Below are 25,515 nucleotides of genomic sequence, written 5' to 3'. Positions count from 1 at the left end.
AAGTCAACTCAGTTTTTTGGGGTAGATTTTTTGATTAAAATGTCTAGGTTTTTACATGAGTATATAGGGTAGGTAAAGGTAAACGTTTTCCCCTGGCATTAAGTCTAGTCATATCCGATTTCGGGGGTTGATGCTCATCTAAGCCGTAGAGCTGGCATTGTCAACACTGGCATGTGGTTGGCATGACTGCATGGAGTGCTGTTATCTTCCCACCGGAGTAGTACCTATCGATCTACTCACATTTGCACGTTTTCAAACTGCTAGGTTGGCAGAAGCTGGGACTAACACTGGGAGCTCACCACACTCCCCGGATTTGAACCACCAACCTTTTGGTCAGCAAGTTCAGCAGCTCAGCAGTTTAACGAGCTGCACCAGTGGGGGCTCCATTATATAGGGTAGGCTAGATTAAATATAGCACAAGCTTCATTGCCCTAAGTCGGTGAGAAGGAACAATTCCTTCATTTCACATTGATCATCAAGATTTCTGTTTTAATTTCCAAACGGGGTAACATGTTCTCTGTGTGCATATGTTTATGTGTATTTGAATGACAAGCTTTGAGCAATTATGAATTTAATGCATAATACTTAGGGACATCACTAGGAGCTACATCCCTGGGTTTCAGAGTTTGGCACAGAAATCTCAGGGCCTGGAGTAGCCTTGGACTAGCAACCCTTATCGTTATAGTTAATTATTTAGAGTGGATTAGAGCATGAGTTATCCTAGGTATCCCAACCAAAGTTTCCTAGGATCTTTAAACCAAGATGCATCATGGGACATATCATATTACCCATACACACACAAAGTGCTAATGGAGAACCAGTGTTTGAAAATAAACTTATCACTTGGAGCACTGCACTTTGAGATGGCAGACCTTTGTTTGTCCATTAAATCTGAAAATCCAAGAGAGAGGTTTCTGGTGCCACCTCCTTATCCAAAAGCCCATAATCCTTGCACTAGGACCACTGTAAGAGCAGCAATATTCATACACTGCATTAAATGTATTTGAATGCTCCAAAAACACCCTTTGTTAATGACCCGATTTATATCCTGCTTTTTGTTACAAATGAGACTCAGGGCAGTTTATGATTAAGAACATACACAGTTAAACACACATATAAGTTTACACATGTAGTTAAAATGTAAAATTAAAAGGCACAATTTAAAAACAGACTAATAAAAAAAGACAGCACCTACCCAGTTATTTGAATAGCAAGCAAGGTCAATTGCCAAAGGTCCGCCTGAATGAAAAAGACAGATAGAGATCCAATGCTACCACTCTTGGCAGTGAATCCCAGAGCCCCAAGGCTAAGAAATATGCCTTATATTTAGAGTTTAGGGACAAAACAATGAGAATAAAATTCTGCTAAGAATTACCTTAAGGTAAATTTTATTTCCGGGCATCTGAATCTAAGTGTCTCGCTGTGGAATCTATTTTTAACGCATATACTTTGCAATTCTTGCTGTTTTCAAACTTTTCTGGTGTTTAGTCTTTCTTAGATATTTCCATGTTCTATAAGAACAAAGGTTTTAACACAATTTTGGCCTCTTTAAGCAATTCAAGTCTGGGGCATGCCCCTATGGTTACTTAGCTGGGAGAAAGCCCCATGTAGGTATACACAGGGATGGACTATCATTTCATTGTGGGCTGCCCTGCCACAGAAGCTGGTTTTGTAAGGAGCTCTGCTTTGCTCTTGCAGCTTATCTCATGCAAAGTTTATCTTAATTGCTAATATTTTTTTGCTTATGAACAAAAAATCACTGTGTAGATAAGATTAAAATGCAGTAGGTAGTAGATTGAGATTAACAGAGGGACAGGTTTTCCCTGTCTCAGCCATGAAGCTAAACCTTTACCAGAAGTAACTTGTAGTTTTAAGGGGCAGTCATTTTAAGTAACTATCTCAGAGACAGACCCACCTTTGTGCCTCCATACTGTAAGCCCTTAAAGTAGATAAAATATAAGTTGAAATCTAGTGAAAGGTTGTGAAATTTTCACATTGTTCAAACCAGAGTGCTAATAGTGTTCTGTCAGATAGCTGCGGTTCTTCAGAAAAGTGAACAAAAGAACAGAATTAGGATGTATGTTTAGGGGGGATATCGCCAACCCAATTTCTGCTGTCTATAACTAAAGAGAGGATGCTTTAAAAAACATTAACAATCAGATGATGATGATGATAATAATAATAATAATAATAATACACTTTATTTATATTTCGCCCTTCTCCCCAAAGGGACTCAGAGCGGATTACAGTATAAACAGACACAGACAAACATTCAGTGTCTTGTTACAATACAATGAGACACACATAGACAAAGGCTTTTCTTTTCATTTCAGGCTTCTGGAGGTGGTGCTCATTTCTGGCTTTTTGGGGAGGTGCTCTTCTCCATTTCCAAGCCAAGGAGGCTGCGTTGTCACCTCTTGGTTGTGTGGCCGACATGATTGCTTGGAGCGTCTTTTGCCTTTTCCTGCCAAAACAGTACCTATTTATGTATTCACATTTGCATGTTTTCAAATTGCTAGGTTGGCAGAAGCAGGGCTGACAGCGGGAGCTCACCCCATCCCATGGATTCGAACTGCCAACCATCAGGTCAGCAGTTCAGCAACACAAGGTTTTAACCCATTGCGCCACTGTGGCCTCTATAATTGTTTTACAATAAATTGCCTGTATTTTTTATTTCAGAAATTAAATAATTGCACACTCTTACTACCTAACAGCATAATATATAAAAATGTTATGTGTTAAATCCTGGTGTCCTCTGATTCACCATTTCACAGATCTTTTCCCAGCATTCACCAAATCTTTTAGATTCTTGACTTTTCCATTCTTATTTGGTACAGTTTTGCATGTAGTGACTATATTTTGTTATCTTGAAGAAGCTGACATAGAAGTTGGCCTTTTGTTTGTGTGATGCTTACTCAGAAGAACCCATGCATACAGATAGAAATAAGCATGCCAAAAAGTCCCTGCAGGCTTCCCTGACTAACTCAACAGCAATAGCATTCCAGGGATTGAGCAATGGAGGGAGAGAAAAATGAGGAGATGGCCCCTCCAAATAAGACTCCCCATCCAATGAAACTTTCCTCTTGTATTTATTGTCTTCATTTCCCTCTGATAACTTCCCCTGCATCTTGTAATTGAATGCTTAACTTTATTTGTAATTGCCCAACAGAAGTTGTAAGTTGCCGCAATGCTATAAAAAAAATTGGGGATTGGCAGGAAATTTCACGAAGAAAGAGAATTCTGTCATTTTAGCAATGCTATCATTTTGCCCCTGCTCTTTCAAACCTTGATCTGCCCCAGATTTGAAACTCTCATCTTAGTTTCAGCCCAATAAAGAAGGCTCAGCAAAATACCCTACAAGAATATGGTCTTGCCGCTTTGATGTGCCAACATGTGCCTTCCTAAACAGCTAAATTACAGGCTGGATTGTAATGATCCAGAGCCATTTAATTAGCAGGAGGGAAAACTATCTAGCCCTTTATTAAAGCATGGCTGTGTATCTTCGAGATACTACTGTGCTTCCAGGAAGTTCTTGGGTTCTTCTGCAACAGCAAATATGCTTCCCCTATTTTGCTGAGTTCTCCAGGGAGCATTAAGGATTAGTGGAGGGATTAGCGGGACTTTGTTAAGAAGAGATTGTATAAAAAGTAATCGCCTCCTTGCTCTTAAAAGGAGAGAGAGAGCATCCCAGGAGAATGGCTTTGTTGGGTTAGTTGAACCCATAGTTTTCTTCAGCATGCCCGCACTGGACATTCCTTGCAGAAGTCTTCACATATGATGTGCTCATTGCAATGAGTCTTACTTTGATCGCCTACTTGTTGTGCATTGTCTGCAAGGGATTCACATAGCTGTACTATGAGATCTTTCTCAGGAATGGAAGAATAGCATATATAGGCAGTGGGCATTATGACTCTTGACACCAGGCTTCAAATCCCTGCTTGGCAATGGAAACCCACTGGATGGCTTTAGGCCATCATGCTCTCTCAGTTTAAGAGGGAAGCAGAGCCAACACACTTCCTGAATTAATTATATTAAGAAACGTCCTTGATAAGGTCATCTTAGGGTCACCATAAGTAACAACTTTAAGGCACATAACAACATGTCTAAACTAGAGATCCTTGTTCTATCTTTGTGATACTGTATATCAGAAATTGCTGGTAATTGTCTGAGCTGAACTATGGGTTATATGTTATTTTGAGCCATCAGAAAGAAAAATATAGGACCCAGGTCAAGCCTATTTGCTACAGAAACACATTTGACTTTCCAAAGCATACAAAATAATTCCATACCCTGATCTAGCAAAGATAGTTCCGATTAGTCTTCTGTTGGATCTGGCATTGGGTCGGATTGACAGGGTCATCAATTGCCATTCAGGTTGGTTGATCCCTGGACCAGATCCATTTAGGTGCCAATAATATTTATAAAGGTAAATGTTTTTCCCTGACATTAAGTCTAGTTGTGTCCAACTCTGTGGGTTGGTGTGCATCTCCATTTCTAAGCCAAAGAGCTGACATTGTCTGTAGACAACTCCAAGGTCATGTGGGCGGCATGACAGCATGGAGAGCTGTTATCTTCCCATGAGCGGTACCTATTGATCTACATGTACCTATTGAATTGCATGTTTTTGAACTGCTAGGTTGGCAGAAGCTGGGGCTAATAGCGGGAGCTCACTTTGCTCCCTGGATTTGAACCAACAACCTTTTGGTCAGCAAGTTCAGCAGCTCAGTGGTTTAATTTTATTTGATGTAATCAAATAAAGTTGTGGCCTATTTCATTTCATTTGATGGTCTGGTTTGTGGTATAATTATGCAGAATGGAATTAGCCCCTGCACAAGCAAGTGACTGTAGAACCCATATCCATGGTTTCACTTATCTGTACCTAAAAACAGTCTTTCTAGGAATTTGCTAGGTCCTCCATATGACTCTATGGTATACTTCCCCCAGAAGTTACCATGGTTTTTCCTAGGAACCTCTTGGCCCTCCAATGCAACTCTGTGGTTCACTAGGACTGGAAGTGAGCCAATTTAATGGCTTTGAAGTTCTATCTGCAGACAGGGGGATCTTACTGTACAGGGTGGATAGTGGTTAGTGTAGCCTTCTGGAGACCATACACTGGCTGGATATTTGCACAGATCTCATGTGTTCAAATCCCTTTAATGCAAGGCTGGGCGCTTCAGAAGGACAGTTGCATTAAGATCACTTCCCATTTAGAATATTCAGTTTCTAAAGACAAATATGGAAACATCTCACAACGTGAGAGCTCCCTTCCCTTGGTGTACAGCTGCCTATACATACTGGTTGGCCTCTCAGTTGCTTTTCCCATTTGCTTGCAGTAAAGGGGAGGGGGTAAGGATTTACAAGCAGCCCATTCTGCTTAAAACAGTTCCTGGCAGCCCCATGTTCTTTTATCATCCACAAATAGTTCTGATTTCCTTGTGGAGCACAGCCCAGTGAGAAAGAACAAGAGGCCATGGCGAGGTCCTTTACATTATGCTTTGCTTTTCAGCCAACTTTGTGTGCCTGACACATTTGGACCCATGCACCCACATGCATGTGAAACATCCCTGAGTCATTTAGCTGTCCCTTTCCAAGATGGTGGTGGGAGGTTTTCACCCCCCAGGAGAATCAAAATGGTGTTGAGAAGAATTCCCTGCCCCTTCCTGCATGGCTTAATTGGGAGGAATACTCTCCAAGGGAAATAAGTCACAGTTTTTGTTTCTCTCTTATCAGCCCTGATTCAATGTCAGGAACTGTTTAGGAAGTCACTTTTGAAAAACTCTGATTGTAAAAATAGCAACGTGGATTTGCAGATACTAAACTTAGCCACCGACCAGGAGAATTTTTGCCTAGGGGGAATGGATTGATGTGGGACTTTATTTTCTGAGGGTTGTTCCCCCAACCTCAGGTGAAGCAATCTTAATTGGGTTCCTGTTGATTTGTCTGGCTTGTTACAGGGCTCAAATTCATCCTCAGACCTGTCAGTTTCCTAAGAGACTGCCTGCAGAGTGGCCTGGGATCTCATACAGGCCAGGGAAAGACCCAGTCCTCAAAAGGAGGTGTTTTGTTGCTGTCAATGGAGGCCATTTTCACTGTACTTCTTTCATTGCCTTTGTTCCTGCTCACCTCATAGACGTGTGCGGCCTAACTTTTCTAACTTCATGGCTTCTCCCTCAAGACTGCTTTAATGAAACACATCAAACAAGATGCAGACCTGTAACTCTTTGCCTAATGATTAATCCAGGAGGCTTTGAAAGTTGGTTTGGTGTATTTTGGGATTTTTGCATGGTTTAATAAAGATGTCATCAAAACCTATACTTTGGATTTTCCTTGGATTTTATTTTGTGGTCAACATAGACCCCATCTACACTGCCCTATAATCCAGTTTCTGAATCCAGATTATCTGCTTTGAACTGGATTATATGAGTCTACACTGCCATTTAATCCATTTCAAAGTAGATCATCTGGATTCAGAAACTTGATTATAGAGCAGTGTAGATGCTTCCTCCCTCCCTCCCTTTTCTTTCTTTCTGTAATAACCCAGACCATTAGCCATTATTTGTGATTGTGAAGTCATAAGCATCAATACTCATGATTCATTGGCCCTGGCACAGCAAAGAAATGGGTCTCATTCCATCTGACTTACATTTCATGGGGTTGGTAGGATTCAAGTTGCAAGTACCTAAAACAGGGTTAGGACCATCTCCTCTATATTTTATATGCTGCCTTTTCCCTGAAACTAGGAGTCAAAAAGGCTTGCACAAATCATAGCAAAGGTTAAAGGCATAGGTTACAACATATAAAAATGTAATGTTAAAATGCAAATAAACTACATATCATATTAAAGTCATTTAAAACAAACCAATTAAAAAGGTAAAAGGTAAAACAACATACCATTTATGTTGTATTCTCTGCAGTCATTTTCTAAAAGCTGGTTGATTGGAATAGAAAAGATTTCACTTGCAAATGGAAGGGCATGTTCCAAAGCCTTAAAGAAGCTATCAAGAAAGCCTTCTCTTAGATTCTCAGAAGATATATTTGTGAAAGTGATGGGAGGTTTTGTAAAATGTCTTTCCAAGTTGGCTTTTCAGTATATAAAATGCCATATGATTTGTATATGATTTGTCCTAGCAATGTCCCTATGAGATGGTGTCATTCTTGTTATCTCCATTTTTACAAATGGATGGCCTAAGATAAAATCTCCTTGTGGAGAGAAAAAGTGGGATATAAATAAACATGATGATGATGATGATGATAAAATGTTTGTCTGTGTCACCTTGGTTCATAATGTGGATGGTATAGAAAATTGGCATAGGGTGCATTTACATAGTAGAATGTATGCAGTTTGAGACCACTTTAGCTGTCATCACTCAAAAAGTATTGGTACATTACAAACAACAAATCCATGATTCCATAGCACCGAAGTCATGTTAAACTGCATTAATTTTACAATCTAAATGTACCCCTCTTCCCAGACCGGTGTCCTCCCTGGCCCAGTTATGGTTAACTCCCTAGACTGCTAAAGAAAAACTTCAAACATGAAGTTACTTGACAGTGGTGGGAATCGCAATCCAAAAATGGCAAAGTGCAGATCATTGGTCTCAGAATCACATGGAGCTATTTAAGCCGGGTGGGTTCACAGTATGTGAACCATATGATTATGTTTATCCTAGGTCAGACCACTGGTTTATCTAGCCTATTAAAGCATTCTTTGTCTAGCCGAGGCCCTCCAAGATTTCAGACATTTGAAGGGTCATTCCTATCACTTGCTATTACCTCACTACTTTAATTAAAGAACCTGGGACTTTCTACATGCAAAGCACGTGCACAGCTACTGAGCTAAAGCCCATGTAAAGACCTCCAGAAGGTTAAATAAACATCTCGTATGCTCAATGAAAAGAAAGCCTGTGATCATCCCAGAAGAACTGTTCTGTGGCTTGTTCTGGCTCCTCTAGGATGTGATCCATACATTTGCTATTTAAAGCCACTGAAACAATGACTGGGATTTTTCACTCACGTAAGCATCCTCCAGATTAATCATAAATCCCAACAAACTCTCTGCATCCCCCTAAGTTGGTTTGTTTATTGAAATCACATCACACCTTTTGCCTAATGTGGGAGTCAACCAGTTTGATTCCGTCCTTATGAAATTTTCCTGTAGTTTATAGCACTGAGGTAGCTTAAAACTTCAGCTGAGCATTTAGAGCAAGAGTCCCCAAACAAAGGTCCACAGGTTAGAAGCAGCCCTCCAATGTCATTTCCACAGCCCCCTCCCTAAAATTTAGGGTCACTCTAAGTCTGAAACGACTTGAAGGCACACAACAACAGTTCTAATTAACTTGACTATTGCTTCAGTCAAAAGCAGCTCCACACTTCTCATTGAAATACTTGTAAGTTTATATTGGTCAAAATTGTTTTTCATTTTAGGGCAAAGGTGGATGCTACCTCATCCTTGTCTACTTCTCTTTCATTTCAATTTTTCCCAGAGCAGTATCTGTAGATACCACCCATTTCCACATTACTTCTTTCCATAGTAGCAGAAAGGAAACTGTGTTCAGATTAGTGCTAAATTATTGCCCAGGGAAAGCTGGTCTGGTCTGGTGGCTTGTGCTGTGAACATAAATTGCTGTTATTTCTAGACATATCATCAGTGCACAAGATACAGCAAGCGCAACAGTGCAGCCTGCCGCATATCTGTCATGTACCATGCCAGATTTGTGTCAGCACATTCCAACTCTGTGGCATTCCACAAAGTTTCAAGGGGGTGGAGGTTATCAAAACCAATTCCAACACAGTCCGTTCACTAACTATCTGAAGTCCCCATAAGGGGTCTATGGAACATTTAACTAAAACACTTTATGAAACTGTTATTTTTCCAACCCAGTGCACTGTTGGATGATGTGTAGAGAGTACCTAGATCCAGCTGGCAAATATGCCAGCTAATGGAATTTGGTGTTGCTTCTCAGAACAGTCCTGATTCTGCATGAGAACAGCAATAAAGAAATGCTCTTGGTTAAAGAAGGACTCATCCATCCTGTCTGACAACCTTTTGGATTAAATACATGTCATCATTACTGTGATGAAAATAACTCCAGCCCCATAATGCCTCGAGTCAAACAGAAATAGGCACAATAAAAATAATGTAATATGAATGCTATTTTGTGCATGGTAGTTGTGAACCCTAGGTATTAAACCACAGGTGTTCTAGTCAAATAACTAGTCGGTGCCTTTAATCCAAGCTCTAATGTACTGTAAGGCAAATCTAGCCATTTACTTGACATAAGTAGTCCCCTGGTAATTAACGCAATTCCACTGATTATGATTGTAACCCTTGTCCAGGAAGAAAGGACATTTTATTCCCTCAGAGTCACTTTAAAAAAAAAAAAAGAAGTCATACAGAATTAGATGTCTAGGGTCAATATTTGAGGACACTTAAAGGATTATAAACAATATATCTAAGTTGCATCTCCATGCTATGCTTAGATTTTTTTTTAATCAGACAAAAATATCAGAACATTTGAGCCTTGACTTACATGGGGATAAATTTCATGGATTTGATTATTCATGAGTTTGGCATCAATAATTAAACGGATTATTTTAAAAAAAACGGTCTACTGCAGGAAATTGCAGACAATTTGTATAGACTAGAAAATGCAAAGAAAAAAATTAGCAAGTCACAAATACATAAAACATATTTACAGTAGAGTCTCACTTATCCAACATAAACGGGCCGGCAGAACGTTGGATAAGCGAATATGTTGGATAATAAAGAGGGATTAAGAAAAAGCTTATTACACATCAAATTAGGTTATGGTTTTACAAATTAAGCACCAAAACATCATGTTTAACAACGAATTTGACAGAAAAAGTAGTTCAATAGGCAGTAATGCTACCTAGTAATTACTGTATTTACGAATTTAGAACCAAAATATCACAATGTATTGAAAACATTGACTACAAAAATGCGTTGGATAATCCAGAACGTTGGATAAGCGAGTGTTGGATAAGTGAGACTCTACTGTACTGTTCCCTGTATCTCTTTTTGTTTGTGTTTAATACAGTCAACAGCACTAAGAGTTAAGGTTTGGGAACTAAAAGATTTGTTTTCATTTTTCTTCTTTTATGGGAATTCTCCACCTCTAATCCTGACAAACATGGAGGGTCGACTGTATTGTAAGGATGAGGCTGACAGAATCAGAACAAATCTTTTGTCTCAAGTTAATGTGTATTACCTGGTTCTGCATGTTTGGATATTGGGAAATAACTTTGCTTCTGCACCCACAAATACTCCTGTGGATGTGAGGCATTTCTTTACCCAACGGTACACTGGAATTCTCATTGGGGAGTGAAAATACTTCTCATTAGGGTACTCAGAGCAAGGTGAGTTCCCTCCCCCCTTTGAAAACCATTTCAGTCCTAGGCTTTTTCTTTCATATCTGCTCTACAGCCGCAAGGAACTTTCAACTGTTCCTTCCCTCTTTACAAATCAGCTAGCAGAGGAACAATGCCAAATTGCCTCCAGAAAACAAACTCAGGAAACCAGCAGACCCACTTACAGCAAACAAGTTCCAATATTCTAGATAACAGCAGTTCAGCTTATTGGAAACTATGAGAAACAGTCATGGGTAGCTGGGTTTTAAAAAGACCAGCACATATGTGTGTACGTAGCTTTTAAGAGAGCTTTGAGGAGTGAGAAGTGAATGATAATGTTCGGATTTGGCAATTGTGATGGGATATTATTCACACATCTGAATTCTTGATTTCACAAAGTGAGACATACACACATAACCAAGAAGAAATGACAAAATCTACTAGTGGTGCAAATAGAGAAAATTCTCTCTAAGCAGTTTTCTGCAGGCTGGAGCTCCTCTGTGCTTCTGCCAAGAGACACAAGCCCAATTAAGGCATCTCATGTTGATAGTTTCCTTTTGGTGGATAATTCAATTGCTCCTCCCCAAGTCTGAGTATGTGTGTGTGTACACACATATTTCACATTCCAGAATCAAGAATTCATATATGTAAATAATATCCTATTGTGCGCACACACGTATATTGTTTTCTCCCATTCATAAGGCATGAAAAATAATCTGGCAATTTTAAGACATTCATACAAACTGAATAGGATTTTGACTACCTGCATGAAAAGGATGTAAGAATGTAAGAAAAGTCTGGATGACTAAACCAAAGCCTAGTTAGTTCATCAACATATGTTCCTGCAGTTCCTAATTAATGCTCATAGGAAGTCCAAAAAAAGACAGTACAAAAAGTTGCTCTTACTCATGTAGGAAATATCTTAGTTCAGATTTTTCAGATTCTAGCATTTTACATAGAGATTAAAAACAGCTTCCCTATCCATTTACTCTACACCCATAAAGGTTTTACAGATTTCTTTATCATGTGTCCAACCTTTGTTAAGATAAAATGCCCCAAACACTAAAATCTAATCTTTTGATAATTTTGGACATCCTTTTCTACATTATCTTTAGCTGCTAAATATTCCAAATCTATTTACACAATAGATTGGTACTGAGGCATTATGATATCATCTCTCTTATTATTTCTTTCCTGACAATCCTAACAAAGAATTTGTCTTCTTCACGGTTATGGTTCAATGGCACCCACAAAATCCATTACTTTAAAGGGAACTAAAAAGTAATGTAGCCTTTTTCATCCTACGTGTACTGGAACAATTTCTTAGACACAAATAGGCTTGCAATGTTGGGCATCCAACCCTCCTCCTAAAATTTTCAGGAAAGTAAATTTTTGAATCAGAGCAGGCAGACTTAAGCTACTCTACTTGCTGGCAGAATAAATCAGAGGAAGATTTATAACTATACATTATGCTCTGTAAATTATGGATTGAAATGTGCACCAGAGGTGTGAGCTCATCTTTTACTCCTATGATAATCTAAAACTACTTGGTTTCAAGAATGATTTAAATGTCTGTGGGAGAATAATGAGTCCTTTCTCCCAATGGTATCCCAACCCAATCTAAGGTGGGTTACATCTGGCAGTGCCATAATATTTTTAGAACATATTTTAGACATGGAACTTTTTATTAGACTGTGTGCATTCCATGAGAACACACAGACATCTGGCATGACATAAAGACTACATCAACATAGCAGAGGAGGGGAACAACTTGGGATTGCATATGCATATCCTAGCCTGTGCTGAGAGCAGCAAATGACAGCATTTTCCTCTATCCTTTATAACACCGCTTTCAGAAACAGATAATGTATATTTATTTGCCAGATCTGTTCTTCTCAGGTGCTCACTTCTGAATCATATGTTACAGTTGGAAAATGGTAAACCCCTCACACATGCACCTCAGTATCCTCTGAAATGCCTGTCAGTAGCTGTGTGAACCTAAGTTATGGCATGCCGCACCTACCTTCATGAGATGCCACCTACTTCTCTGTCATTCTTCATCTCTATATTTTGCTGCAGATCCATTTTTATGGCATAGAGCAGGGCCCCCCAAACTTTTTAAACTGTGGGCCATTTCACGGTCCCTCAGACCGTTGGAGGGCCGGACTATAGTTGAAAAAAAGACTATAAACAAATTCCTATGCACACTGCACATCTCTTATTTTGAAGTAAAAAACAAAACAAACGGGAACAAATACAACCTCAATGTTAACAATAATCATGATCATAATAAAAATAATAAAGAGGGTTGGAAGGAGACCCCTTGGGCCATTTAGTCCCAACCCCTTCTGCCTTTGTGCACCAAAATCACAAGCAAAGCACCCCTGACAGATGGCCACCCAGCCTCAATGTTAATAATAATAATAGTAATAATAATAATAATAATAGTGGTGGAAGAGACTCCTTGGGCCATTTAGTCCAACTCCCTCCTGCCTTTGTGCACCAAAAGGACAAGCAAAGCACCCCTGACAGATGGCCACCCAGCCTCAATGTTAATAATGATAATAATAATAATAATAATAATGATAATTAATAAAGAGGGTTGGAAGAGACCCCTTGGGCCACTTAGTCCAGCCCCCTTCTGCCCTTGTGCACCGAAAGCACAAGCAAAGCACCCCTTAATAATTAATTATTAATTAAATAATAATTAAAATACCATTCTAAACAAGCAAAGCTTTGGAAGGCGCGCACCAGGCGAGGGAGGAGGTGGGAAAGACACATGCCTTTCCCTGCTTCCTTGCGCCGCATGCGCCTTCCTCAATGGAAGAGGAGGGAGCCATTGACACTGCATCGGGGGCCGGATAAATGGCTTCAATGGGCCGCATGTGGCCCCCGGGCCTTAGTTTGGGGACCCCTGGCATAGAGTCACCACAGTTACTGTTAGAAAATGCATTGACGTGGGGCTCCTGGATGAAATGGGTTATCTAGAGCCATTTCAGTCTGTTTTTAGGACTGGGTACGAGACTGCTGTGGTCACCTTGATGGATGACTATGTGGAACTGGACAAGGGATGTTTATCACTGTCAGTTCTCTTGGATTTCTCAGCAGCTTTCAGGACCATCAGTCATGGTATCTCTGGGATGGGGCTTGGAAGTACTATTCTACAATGTCTCTGTTCTTTCCTGGAGGGGTGCTTTCAGAGGGTGGTACTGTAGGTTTCCTGCTCGGCTCATTTGTCACTGACTGGTGAGTTTAGTCTTGCCCACATGACATTTAGCATCTACATGAAACTGCTAGAAGAGGTTGTCTGGAGTTTTGAGGTCAGGTGTCACCAATATGCTGATGACACCCAGCTCAACTACTCCTTTCCACCAAACTTCATGGAAGCTGTTCCTGTGCTAAACTGGTGCCTAGCAGCTCTAATGGATTGGATAAGGGCAAAGCAAACTGAAACTTAATCAAGACAAGATACAAGTGCTCCTGGGTAATTGAAAGACAGAGATTCAGCCTGTGCCAGAATGGGTTTCAGTACCCCTCAAAATGCAGTTTTGCAAAACAGGAATACTCATGGATTCAGCTCTGAGCCTGGAGATTCAGATTTCAGCACTGGCCAGGAGTGTTTTCACATAGTTAAAGCTAGTGTACAAACTGTGCATGTTCCTGCAGGCATTGCTCCTGCCCATGGTGGTACACACTTTGGTAAATTCAGTTTGGATTAATACAGATGAGCTCTACCTTTCAACATGCTCAGAAATGTCAGTTGTCCCAAAGAGCTGCAGCCAGGTTGTTAACTGGTGTTTGCTACAGAGAGCACACAACTCCCTTATATTTATTTATTTATTTACAGCATTTATATTCCGCCCTTCTCACCCCGAAGGGGACTCAGGGCGGATCACATTACACATATAGGCAAACATTCAATGCCTTTTTAACATAGAACAAAGACAAACAAACATAGGCTCCGAGGGGCCTCGAACTCATGACCTCCTGGTCAGAGTGATTCATTGCAGTTAATTGCAGTTGGCTTGCTCTCCCGCCTGTGCCACAGCCTGGGCCCGAGCTTTACTGGCCGTCACTCCAGTCACTGTTTTTTCTTCATTGAGAAAAGAGGAATACATCTGTTCAATGATCTCCTCTGTTTGTAAGCCGAAGGAATAGCTGACCTTCACAACAAACATTATGGAAAAGACAAGTTTTTCTCCCAACCTTTTTCTGTCTACTCTCTTCAATGTGACTGCTGTGTTTAAAAGGATTTGGCTGATGTTCTGCATACTTCTCATCTCTTGATATCTGGCAAATAGATTTAGTACAAAATCTTCCTGGAATGAAAGGTTCTTCATTATGGTGAGTCAGGAAATCCCTCAACATATCTTTTACACATCTTCTCACTAGATGCATGAAAAGGAAACATTAAGATTCTAGGACAAAGGAGACTACTCACTCTGACAAATAATAGGAAAACAGTGTAAGAGAGGGTTGCTGTGTGTTTTCTGGGCTGTATGGCCATATTTCAAAGCATTCTCTCCTGACGTTTCACCCACATCTAAGGCAGGCGTCCTCAGAGGTTGTGAGGTATATTGGCAAGGGGGGTTTATATATCTGTGGAAGGTCCAGGGTGGGAGAAGGAACTCTTGTCTGTTGGAGGCCAATGTGAATGTTTTAATTAATCACCTTGATTAGCATTAGTGTCCTTGCCAGATTCATGTCCTGGCTTCTTCCTGCCTGGGGGAATCTTTTGTTCAGAGATGTTAGCTGCCCCTGTTGTTAAGAGAGCTAATTTTCCTCTGTCATGGCAAGGCATGCCATACCATTTGGAACATCAGTATTACATTTGCATGGTAGAGTTGTCAGAGTTTTTACCTCCAAGTAAATAAATTAGGTCAAATTTCCTTATCCCTCTCCCCTGCCTCCCCCGGTACAAATGGCCAATTGAATACCCATATTCGTACAGTAGCTCAATGTATGTTATGGGGATTTGCAATGCATGAGGTGTCACCATAAAAAGGCAAGGTAGATCTTCAACAATGGTTGATAATTTTATGGAGATGAACTTGCAAATTCTTCTGTCTTGTTTTGAGTTGGTAATCACAGCATCCAGAGAAGAAAACAACACTTCTTCTGGATAGCCAACATAAAAAGTGAGGCCACTCACTTATGGACATGTCTGGGCATTTAAGTTCACTGACAAATGCAGACTGCACTTGGATACTTGAAAAAGTACTATGAATACCATGTATATATTAAAATCTAGTTACCCGAATGGCTTGCATATGGTGCAAACAACAAGCATAACATTCTAAGCATCTGGGTAGGAAGGAATACTATTTACACAGGGAAATGTTGAATAGTAGACATTCAGAGTCAAGAGTTGTATTACATGAGCCCTGCCAAGGTTTGTTCCCCTCTTGGGGGAAGTGTTGTACATGCCTGGTTGGAACAAGAAGAGCTCAACTCATCAGGAACAATGAAGGAAGAACAGGAAATAATAAGTTCAGGTTGAAGTATCTTTAGATTGGCTCTACAAAAGAATGGGTGGGATACAAAATTAATCACCCAAGAACACTAGGAAACAATCTCCTTTGGCGATGATTATATATGATCATAAAGTATGTGTATAGGGCTGTATATTGAGTGTATTTTCACAAATCCCCATTAGATTTGTGAGCCGTAGCCACTTTTAATCAGCTCAGTTCTGTGCGCACACATACAGACACACATACTTTCATGAGCTGTAGTTCGCTCTTTTTAAAAAACATATATGAAACTACATATCTTCCATTTTATACAAATTTTAAAAGAAGTAGCTATGTTATTTTGATACAGCAACAATAACACAGTCTTATGGTGATATAAAAGCTAATGAATTTATGAAGATTTATGCCATAACAAATGTTCGAGCCTTTAATATGCCACCAGATGTTGTATAGGAACACTGTAGATATCTGCTTAGTTCTGAAAGGATACAGTGGTTCTGGAAGACAATGTGATAGAGATGGTTTAAATGTAGGGGATTTTCATTAGTCCAAAGTTGAATTAGATCATCCTTTTGGGTATTCTCTAATATTGTTTTTCTATATGAGAAATTTATATGGAAGTTTAATTGATGTCTTCTGGTTAAATTAGGGGAAGGTTCTACAATGCATTAAGCTGTAGGAATTGTCTAACATATGACCCTGAGCAATTCATTTAATTTGTATCATATACTGTATTTAATTCTCCTAGCAACCTTCACACATCCTCACCTGCTAAAATAATGTACAGTCTGCTCAATAGAATAGAGCACTGGTTATAGGTGAACAATATTCTTTTGCCAGAAACATACTGTATGGACTTGTGCATTTCTTGCTCTCTGCTTTAGCATACAGTAGTGTTGATAATCTTTATCTACTATTATTTTGAGAGGCTAAATAGAAAGGAATAGGTTGGAAGACATTACGGATTTGCCCATTTCTACAATCCTATGCTGTGAATGGAGCCCCGGTAGTGCAGCAGATTAAACTGCTGAGCTGCTGAACTTGCTGCCCAAAAGGTTGGTAGTTTGAATCCAGGGAGTGGGATGAGCTCCCCCTGTTAGCCCAGCTTCTGCCAACCTAGCAGTTCAAAAACATGCAAATGTGAGTAGATCAATAGGTACCACTCCGGCTGGAAGGTAACGGCACTCCATGCAGTTGTGCCAGCCACATGATCTTGGAAGCTTCTATGGACAATGCCAGCTCTTCGGCTTAGAATTGGACACAACTAGACTCAATGTCAAGGGGAAACCTTTACCTTTACTATGCTGTCTTCAAGGTCGGTGCTGCCTGGTTGGCTTGGCACCTTAGGTGGGAGACTTAGAGAACATCTAGACTAGAATTCATGCAGTTTGATGCTACTTTAACTGTCATGACTCAATCATATGGAATCCTGTTATTTGTAGTTTGGCAAGGCACTACCAATCTTTGGATCTTTGGCAGAGAAGGATCCTTGTAAAACTACACCTCCTATGATTCAACAGCATTGAGCCACAGCAATTAAAATGATGTCAAATTGCATGAATTCTATGACCTAGATGTAGCCATGACCTCAGTTAAGACAGCCTAGAGGTTTTTTTGGTGATGGAGAAAGAATGGCACAGGGGCACGAGGGTACTAAAGGAGAACCTAATAAATAAAATAATACCCCGATTTCACGTTTGCATGGATGACTACACCTATTAAAAATATAATATTCAAATATGGAAAATATAAAGACAACATTCTAATCCAGGGCACTGAAGAAAACTGTAACATTGAAGGACAATGCCAGTATACTCTTGAACAGATCCTTGTGACAATCTCAGGACAAATCCTTTTATATGACATAATTCAACCATTGAAAATTATACCAAGGAAAGTATAGAGAAAGCAATGTCCTCATGTCCTTAAAGAAAGACAGAGTTGTCTTTTGGCATGAAAACAATTGGTTGTAGAACCCTAAAACAATCTGAACATATATTGAATTGATAATGCATAGAGCAACTGGGCTGGATTTTCATCATGTTGGAGTTTCAATGACCACAGCTGGCACACAATGACCCAAAATACCATCTCTGCTGTGTGCCAAGAAAGTGATGAAGAGACGGGTCTAAAATAAGGCTGCAAGTGTTGCAATACACTTCTCTTGGTTTAGTGGGAAGAATGTCATAAAACAGGAAATCCCTGTGGTTAAAGCTACTTTAGGCAACTTGGACTAGGCTGGAAGAGTCATCAAAGACTCCTGGATAGGAAAAAAAATCCTTGATCTGAGCACACATTGCGTGGCTGTTCAGAAAATAAGTACATCTGCATGTTCAAAACTGCACATGTTGCACTCTACAGAAATGGATACATACAAGAAAAGAACACGAGACAACCATGTGCGAAGGCATTCAGATGACCGTTTGTTTATTTATTTTTAATAAAGGGTTTATTTTAGATAGTTGTCTCTTATTTCAAAACCACATGATCCTACAGACTATAAGCGGTTAGCCTTTGCCATATCTTCCAACTTGTCCTAAATGAAAACAGAGACACAATTATAATATCTCTGCCCAACAAGGCCCATGCCCGAAATACAGAGGCATGGGAATAGCACCTGGCAGAGTCAGGCAAATTCCAGGGCCAAAATGCGTTAGAGGTTCATTTCTCTTTAAAAGAAATGCTTAAAATGGTTTCATATCCCAATATTTCAGAGATGAAAATTGGGATGCATGTGATCAAAGAGTATCAGATTGTGGTCAAGATGGTAAAAGCTATTAATGAGGGAAAACCCACAAGCTAGAGAACACGGAAGCAGTTTGCTTTTGCCTGAGCCAACTGGAAAGGGAAGGAGTTGTGTGCAAATCTATTTTTGCATTTTGCACCAACTGAAATATGCTAATTACAAAAGAGGAAAGTGAGAGTAGGAGGGGGAAAAACTGGGACATTTTTAAAGCAACCAAAAATGTAGGATGACTGAGGATTAATCAGGACTGTCTCTGCCAGTTTGGGATAATTGGAGGGAGATGCTCTTCTCCCTTTGGTGTAAACCATATTCCTTAACTCTACACATTCTTAGGAAAAATATATAATTATCTACAATATGTTATGCTTCATAGCTTGCAGAGTGGGAAACGGCAGGCTGTGCACCGCATGGTGCATTTTATATATTTCAGAATTTGTACATGCCACGCTCTTTTGAAAGAACAGAGAGTTTAAAAATTTGCTCTACCCAATAAATTAACGGTGCTTATCAGAGACACAAAGCTGACTGAATGAACACATCTGTTGGGGTTTGTTTTTTTTAAAAAAAGAAGCAAGATTCTCACAAAGCTCATAAAAAGTATTAATTAGAGAGCGTGGGTGCATCCATGTATTGTGTAAACAAATTGTAACATGCCAAACTCACACACCACACCACACAGGCCAAATAACAATACCATGAAGGAAAATGATTAAGGATTGCAATAGAGATCAACTGATTCCAGCACAGTCTATTATAACAATCAATGACATTTAAACATAAGATGCTCAAAAGAGAGTTGGATCAGTTGCATTATGAATATAAGCATGTGCACTGCTGAGAAAGTAAAACCTGTGTTCCCAGTTCCAGGTCCTGTTCCAATTAACATTCACACATCGGTCTGACTCTGATGTGGGAAGCTCAAAGGCAATGTGGTACCATTATTAGATGGCACTGGGAAGCCGACTATTGTGAAGCTCATTGACCCTTAAGGGAAGAGTGATAGGCTCCCTTCCCGAGAAGTCCAGTGCTTGAATTCTGAATTGGGATCAAGTAATGTCAAAAAGTGAAACTATGAATGGGACTCTGTATGTGTGTGTGTATCTGCAAAGGCGGATCTCTTGGGAGTATGGTTCTTCTTTGGCATAAGTATCTCATTGAAAGGAGAGTCTTCCCCATATGCAGACCATACGATGAAATGTCTCAGTGGGTGGCTTCCATGTTAGTGGGGTGATAAAGTAATTCCCAAATTTTAATCTGAACTTTAAATGAGCTGGCCATGGTGCTGAACTGTATTCCTAAAACAGATACAATTCCTTTGGAATAAAACCCAGAGTGGTTTCACCACCTCATTCACGTGGAAACTACCAATTGCCAATATCTCCCACTGAGTCCTGAGTGAGCTGCAAATACCTGATCTTAGTTGACTGAGTGTGTGTCTTTTGTTCAGACAGAAAATTAAATTCTGCAGTTTTCTGTATTTGTGCACTGCAAATGATGTTTGTGCACAACACAAAAATAATGTTTTATATGTAGAAAATGCTATTTTTTGTAAAAGAAACGTATTTTCTTTTTAGAAAATTACGTTTTCTGTGAAAAAAAACCCATGTGTGTCAGAACCCTGCTACTAGAGCCTGGATGTGGCTCTGAGTTTCAGGGTCACTGACATTGATAAGACACCTGCGTCCCAGGACTCGGAGGAGAAACGGCTGATGGACTTGGCGGGGAATTTGCGCGGGGTTTTACTGAGCGGGAAGAGACTGTTCAAATGAGGGGGAGGGTATATAAAGGAGGGTTGGCCGGAGCCTCCCATTCTTGGCTTTTCTGATGTTCATGTTTCCTACAGTAAAAGTTCCTGGTGATACCACAAAGAGTCTCGTGTGTTCATTCAGGAGCGGCTGTGGTGAGCTGACACTAAGCCAAGAATACGGACACCATCCCGCTGTAGCGGTGAGGTGTAACATGCAAGTGGAGGATGAAGAGCTCTTGGGCGCCGGAGGAGGAAGGTCGGAAAGGGCCACTCCCGAGACGGACGCTGAGTTCCACCAGCTGGCGGCCCTGGCGTCATCCACCGCTTATGCCCAGCCAAATGGGGTAACCCAGAGGCGCGGAGTGGTGCGGGGAGATAGCACCGGAGGAGAGGAAGGTTCACCTTCCCCAGGCCCGCAAAAGATGGTGTTTCTGGAGGAGAGGATGTCGGCGATGGAGACCACCCTGGCAGTGATGTCGAGGGCGATGGAGCGCCTGGCGGTTTTGGCGGAGCCGGAGCGAGGAAGGGAACTCCGGGCTAGCTCAATGTGGGACGTGAGCATGGGAAGCAGCCAGGGCTTTGCAGACCTCCCAGCACCGAAGGGAAGGGAAATGCGAAAGGAGCCCGGTGCCCGGCCCAAGATCCAAACGAGCCTGACGCGGGTGGAGGAGAGTGACGACGAAGGGGAAAAGCCTCCGAGAATCCCGGCTACGCTCCCAACTGAGACCCTGGTGCCCCTGGCGAATGCCGGGCGTGGCACAGGACAAAGGGAAGCAGCAGCGGGGCCCACTGGCCCGCGAGGGGGCTTGCGACGGGCGGAGGATTGGGGATTGCCACCACAGGGACCCCTACCGAGACGAGAGGAACTAAGGATCGAGTTTGGGGGAGAGTCCTCTGAACTGGATTTTTTCCTGACCACGGTGAGGGGCTATATGGAGGACAATGCCCACACTTTTAGAACGGAATCCAGCCGGGTACGGGCCATTGGTGCAGTGTTGAAGAGGGGAGCGGCCAGCTGGTACGTTCAACTACACGCGCGGCGCGACCCATGTCTGGGGTCACTCCGACGCTTTATGGGGGCCCTGGAGACCCGTTTCCGAGATCCACTGGAGCAGATCCGGGCGAGGGAGGAGTTGAAGACCGTCTCCCAGGGGCAGAGGTCGGTATCTGAGTATGCGGAGGAGTTCCAATGCCTCGCTGAAAAGGTGCCGGAATGGTCTGCAGTGACAAAGATAGAACTCTTCAAAGAGGGGCTCAGGCGGGAGATCCTCTCCTGGGCGGTGCATCGTGATGAGCCTGACACACTGCGCGGATGGATTCAGCTGGCGGGGCGCATCGAGACATCGCTGGCCCAGGCGAGGAGGCACCGAGGAGGGCTACAGCAGCGGCCGCAGATGAAAGAGGGGAGCCGGAAGGAGGGATCAACCCCAGCCGGGAGGAGAACGGAGCCGACAGGGAACGTGAGCACCAGCAGGAGGGGCTGCTTCGTGTGCGGCCGTTTGGGCCACAGGGCTGCCGAGTGCTGGCAGAGAAAAGGGGAAGGCGGAGGCCCGCCCAAACCAAGAGCCGTGGCAGGGAAACGCGCCGAGGAAGAACCACCGATGAGGCACCACTCGGGGGGGTTGGTAAGTCAGGACAAAGCCATGATAGTGGTCCCCATTCAGCTGGAAAGTGGCAGCAAACAAGCAACCTGCAAAGCATTTGTGGATTGTGGATGTTCCAGGAACATCATCTCCCCTGAATTAGCCGAGGGATTGGGATGCGAAAGAACGAACCTAGAATCCCCAATAGCTTTTTCGCAGTTGGACGGATCCACAGCATCGGGATCATTAGCTAAGTACAGTGCCGAAGATGTAAAGTGTAAGATAGGGAGTTGGGAAGGAAAGGTGTCATTTGTGATATCACAAATAGCCAGCTATAATGTTATACTAGGCATGCCATGGCTGGGGCAGGCCAACCCGCAAATCAACTGGGAGGATAAGAGCATGATCTTCAGGATGAAGTTGGAAGGAGGGAGCCAGGAAGTGGAAAGGGAGCCGGGGAAAAGGGGGGAGGAAGACTCTATCAGGATAGCAGAACTGGCAGATAAATTACCCCCAGAGTATCGGGATTTTGTGGACGTATTTGATGAGAAGGAAGCAGACAGTTTCCCACCGAAGCGGAGAGTTGAAGTGAAGATAGAGCTAGTCCCAGGAGCAGAGCTTCCTAAGGCAAAAATATACCCAATGTCGGCTAAGGAAAAGGAGGAACTGAGAAAATACATTGATAAAAACCTAGCGAGGGGTTTCATAGAGCCTTCAAATTCCCCTCTAGGGGCGCCTGTGTTGTTCAGGCGCAAAAAGGACCAAACGCTGAGGCTCTGCATTGACTACAGGGGCCTGAATGCAATCAGTTCTGGAAATAAATACCCCCTACCTTTAGTGAAGGACTTGATCGCCCAGTTATCGGAGGGACAGATATTCACTAAATTGGACTTAATTGAAGCGTACCATAAATTGCAGATTAAACCAGAGGACAGGTGGAAGACGGCCTTCTCCTGTGCATTCGGATTATTCAATTATCGTGTGCTCCCTTTCGGTTTGTGCGGCGGAGGCGCCGCGTTCATGCAATTAATCAACGAAGTGTTGCATCCATTGCTGTACAAGGGAGTATTTGTTTTTTTAGATGACATATTGTTAGTATCTCGGACTAAGGAGCAACACATAGAACTAGTCAGGGAAGTCCTGCAAAAGTTGAGAGAAGCAAAACTGTATGCGAAGCTTGCCAAGTGCGAGTTCAATAAAGACCAGATAGACTTTCTGGGGTATAGGATTTCCTCCCAGGGAGTGGCGATGGACCCTGCGAAGGTAGAAGACGTGAGGGGGTGGGAAGCCCCCAAAACACGGAAGCAGCTGCAATCCTTCCTAGGGTTCGCAAACTTCTATAGAACATTTATCAAGGACTTTGCGCGCCTCACTTTGCCATTAACGGATTTGTTAAAGACTAAAGGTAGGGGAGAAACAGCCAAAGTGAAGGCCCCAGGGGCCAAACTGACCTGGACAATAGAATGCCAGGAAGCTTTCGAAGCCCTTAAAAAGCGTTTTACTGAGGAGCCTGTCCTACAGCACCCTGATATGTCTAAAGCCTTTGTATTACATTGCGATGCGTCAGACCGGGCATATGGGGCAGTTCTGCTACAGAAAGACGAGGGGGGGAACCTGAAGCCATGTGGCTATCTGTCAAAAAAGTTTAGCGATACAGAAAAAAACTGGCCGATTTGGGAGAGAGAAGCCTTAGCGATTCTAAAAGCACTAGAGTGCTGGAGACACTTCCTGGAAGGAAGTGGAACACCGTTTGAGGTGTGGACTGACCATAGAAATTTACAGTATCTAAGATCCCCTCGTAAACTATCAGCGAAGCAAATTAGATGGGCCCAATATTTCAGCCGTTTTGATTTCAGACTCAGATTCTTCCAGGGGAAACATAATATACTCGCTGACGCTCTCTCTCGGATGCCTCAGCACGGGGGAGGAATTCAGGAATCTGAAGGGAGTATTTTTCTTGATAAGCAATGGGGCCTGGCAGTACTAACTCGAGCACAAGCGGCCAAAGAAAACAAACGTACTGCCATTTCCACGGGGGGAGGAGAAATATGGGAGGAAGAGTTGAAGCGAGCGTATGGAATGGACAAATGGTTACAAACAAACAAAGAAAAGGGAGAATTGTGTGGGGATTTGGTGTTTGTAAATAAGAAATTGTATATTCCTGAATGTTTAAGACGAGAAATGTTAAGGAAGTACCATGATAACAAGGGTGCGGGTCATCTAGGCCCCACCAGGACTATTAAACTGTTGGCCAAACAATGCTGGTGGCCCGGAATGAGGAAAGACGCCAGGGGGTACGTCACGCAGTGTGAATTATGCGCAGAGGGAAAAACACCACCGGGGAAGCCCCAGGGGCTATTGCAGAAGGTGGTGGAGCCCATGAGGCCATGGGAATGCGTAGCCATGGATTTTGTAGGCGAACTACCCCCCAGCAGAGGCCACAGATACATTTGGACAATATTGGACCTATTCTCAAAACAGGCACACTTTGTGGCTCTGCCAAAACTTCCTTCAGCTGAAAAACTTGCTGATTTGTATGTAAAGCATGTATATCGCCTACATGGGTGTCCCGACAAGATAATTAGTGACCGGGGAGTCCAATTTACTGCAAAATTTTGGGGAAAATTCTTACAGCTGTTAGGAGCAGAAAGGAACCTGAGCTCGGCCTTTCATCCCGCGACCAACGGGGGGGTCGAACGTACCCAACAGACACTGTGCCAATTCTTAAGGATGTACACCAATTATAGACAGGATGATTGGGCGGACCTTCTTCCGTTTGCTGAGATGGCTTTTAACGGGGCCGTACATTCGGCCACAGGTCGTGCCCCATTCGAAATAGTATACGGACAGGAGGTGGCACCTTTCCCCAGGCTACCCGAGTGGAAGGAAGGGGAGGGCCAGACCGACGAGGAATGGCCGGCCAAAATCAAGCAAGGGTGGCAAACCGTGGTAGAGGCATTGCGGGAAACACAAAAGAAGTACAAGCTCTTTGCGGATCGTAGGCGCCGAGAGGGGGACAAATTGGGCGAAGGAGATCTGGTTTGGCTGAGCACTAAAAACCTGAAATTGGGGTTCCCATCCAAGAAATTGGCTCCACGCTATATAGGGCCATTCAGGGTAGCAAAAAGAATAAACGAAGTGACCTATGAGCTGAGGCTACCAAAGGACCTAGGAAAGGTACACCCGGTATTCCATTGCAGCCTGTTAAAAAAGTATAAAGGGACTCTGGACAGCGGAGAACAATAGTTGTGTTTAATCTTTTCCTTCCAGGACGAAGGGGAGGAGGACGCCATGTCAGAACCCTGCTACTAGAGCCTGGATGTGGCTCTGAGTTTCAGGGTCACTGACATTGATAAGACACCTGCGTCCCAGGACTCGGAGGAGAAACGGCTGATGGACTTGGCGGGGAATTTGCGCGGGGTTTTACTGAGCGGGAAGAGACTGTTCAAATGAGGGGGAGGGTATATAAAGGAGGGTTGGCCGGAGCCTCCCATTCTTGGCTTTTCTGATGTTCATGTTTCCTACAGTAAAAGTTCCTGGTGATACCACAAAGAGTCTCGTGTGTTCATTCAGGAGCGGCTGTGGTGAGCTGACACA

General features: G+C 42.4%; 2 protein-coding genes across 2 annotated transcripts in view; one reads left to right on the top strand and one right to left on the bottom strand.

The window, feature by feature from the left end:
* pik3r3 (phosphoinositide-3-kinase regulatory subunit 3) overlaps positions 1-25,515 on the bottom strand; it is a 321,047-nt gene that overhangs the window by 133,581 nt on the left and 161,951 nt on the right. The window lies entirely within an intron of this gene.
* On the top strand, positions 20,191-25,470 carry LOC134298380 (uncharacterized). The gene is made up of 2 exons (XM_062978347.1): positions 20,191-21,960; positions 25,189-25,470. The coding sequence occupies exons 1-2, from the start codon at positions 20,413-20,415 to the stop codon at positions 25,228-25,230; spliced, it is 1,590 nt and encodes a 529-aa protein (XP_062834417.1). The 5' UTR covers positions 20,191-20,412; the 3' UTR covers positions 25,231-25,470.

The sequence above is a fragment of the Anolis carolinensis genome, chromosome 4, assembly GCF_035594765.1.
Source record: "Anolis carolinensis isolate JA03-04 chromosome 4, rAnoCar3.1.pri, whole genome shotgun sequence".
Taxonomy (NCBI): domain Eukaryota; kingdom Metazoa; phylum Chordata; class Lepidosauria; order Squamata; family Dactyloidae; genus Anolis; species Anolis carolinensis.
The sequence above is the reverse complement of the archived record's forward strand: the minus strand, read 5'-3'. Positions and strand labels throughout refer to the sequence as shown.

What these genes read in the sequence shown, in the direction of transcription:
- LOC134298380 (XM_062978347.1), top strand. Translation starts at nt 20,413, where the DNA reads ATGTTCATGTTTCCTACAGTAAAAGTTCCTGGTGATACCACAAAGAGT. An exon ending in GGCACCACTCGGGGGGGTTG is followed by an intron (nt 21,961 to 25,188) that starts GTAAGTCAGGAC and finishes TTTTCCTTCCAG; the next exon opens with GACGAAGGGGAGGAGGACGC.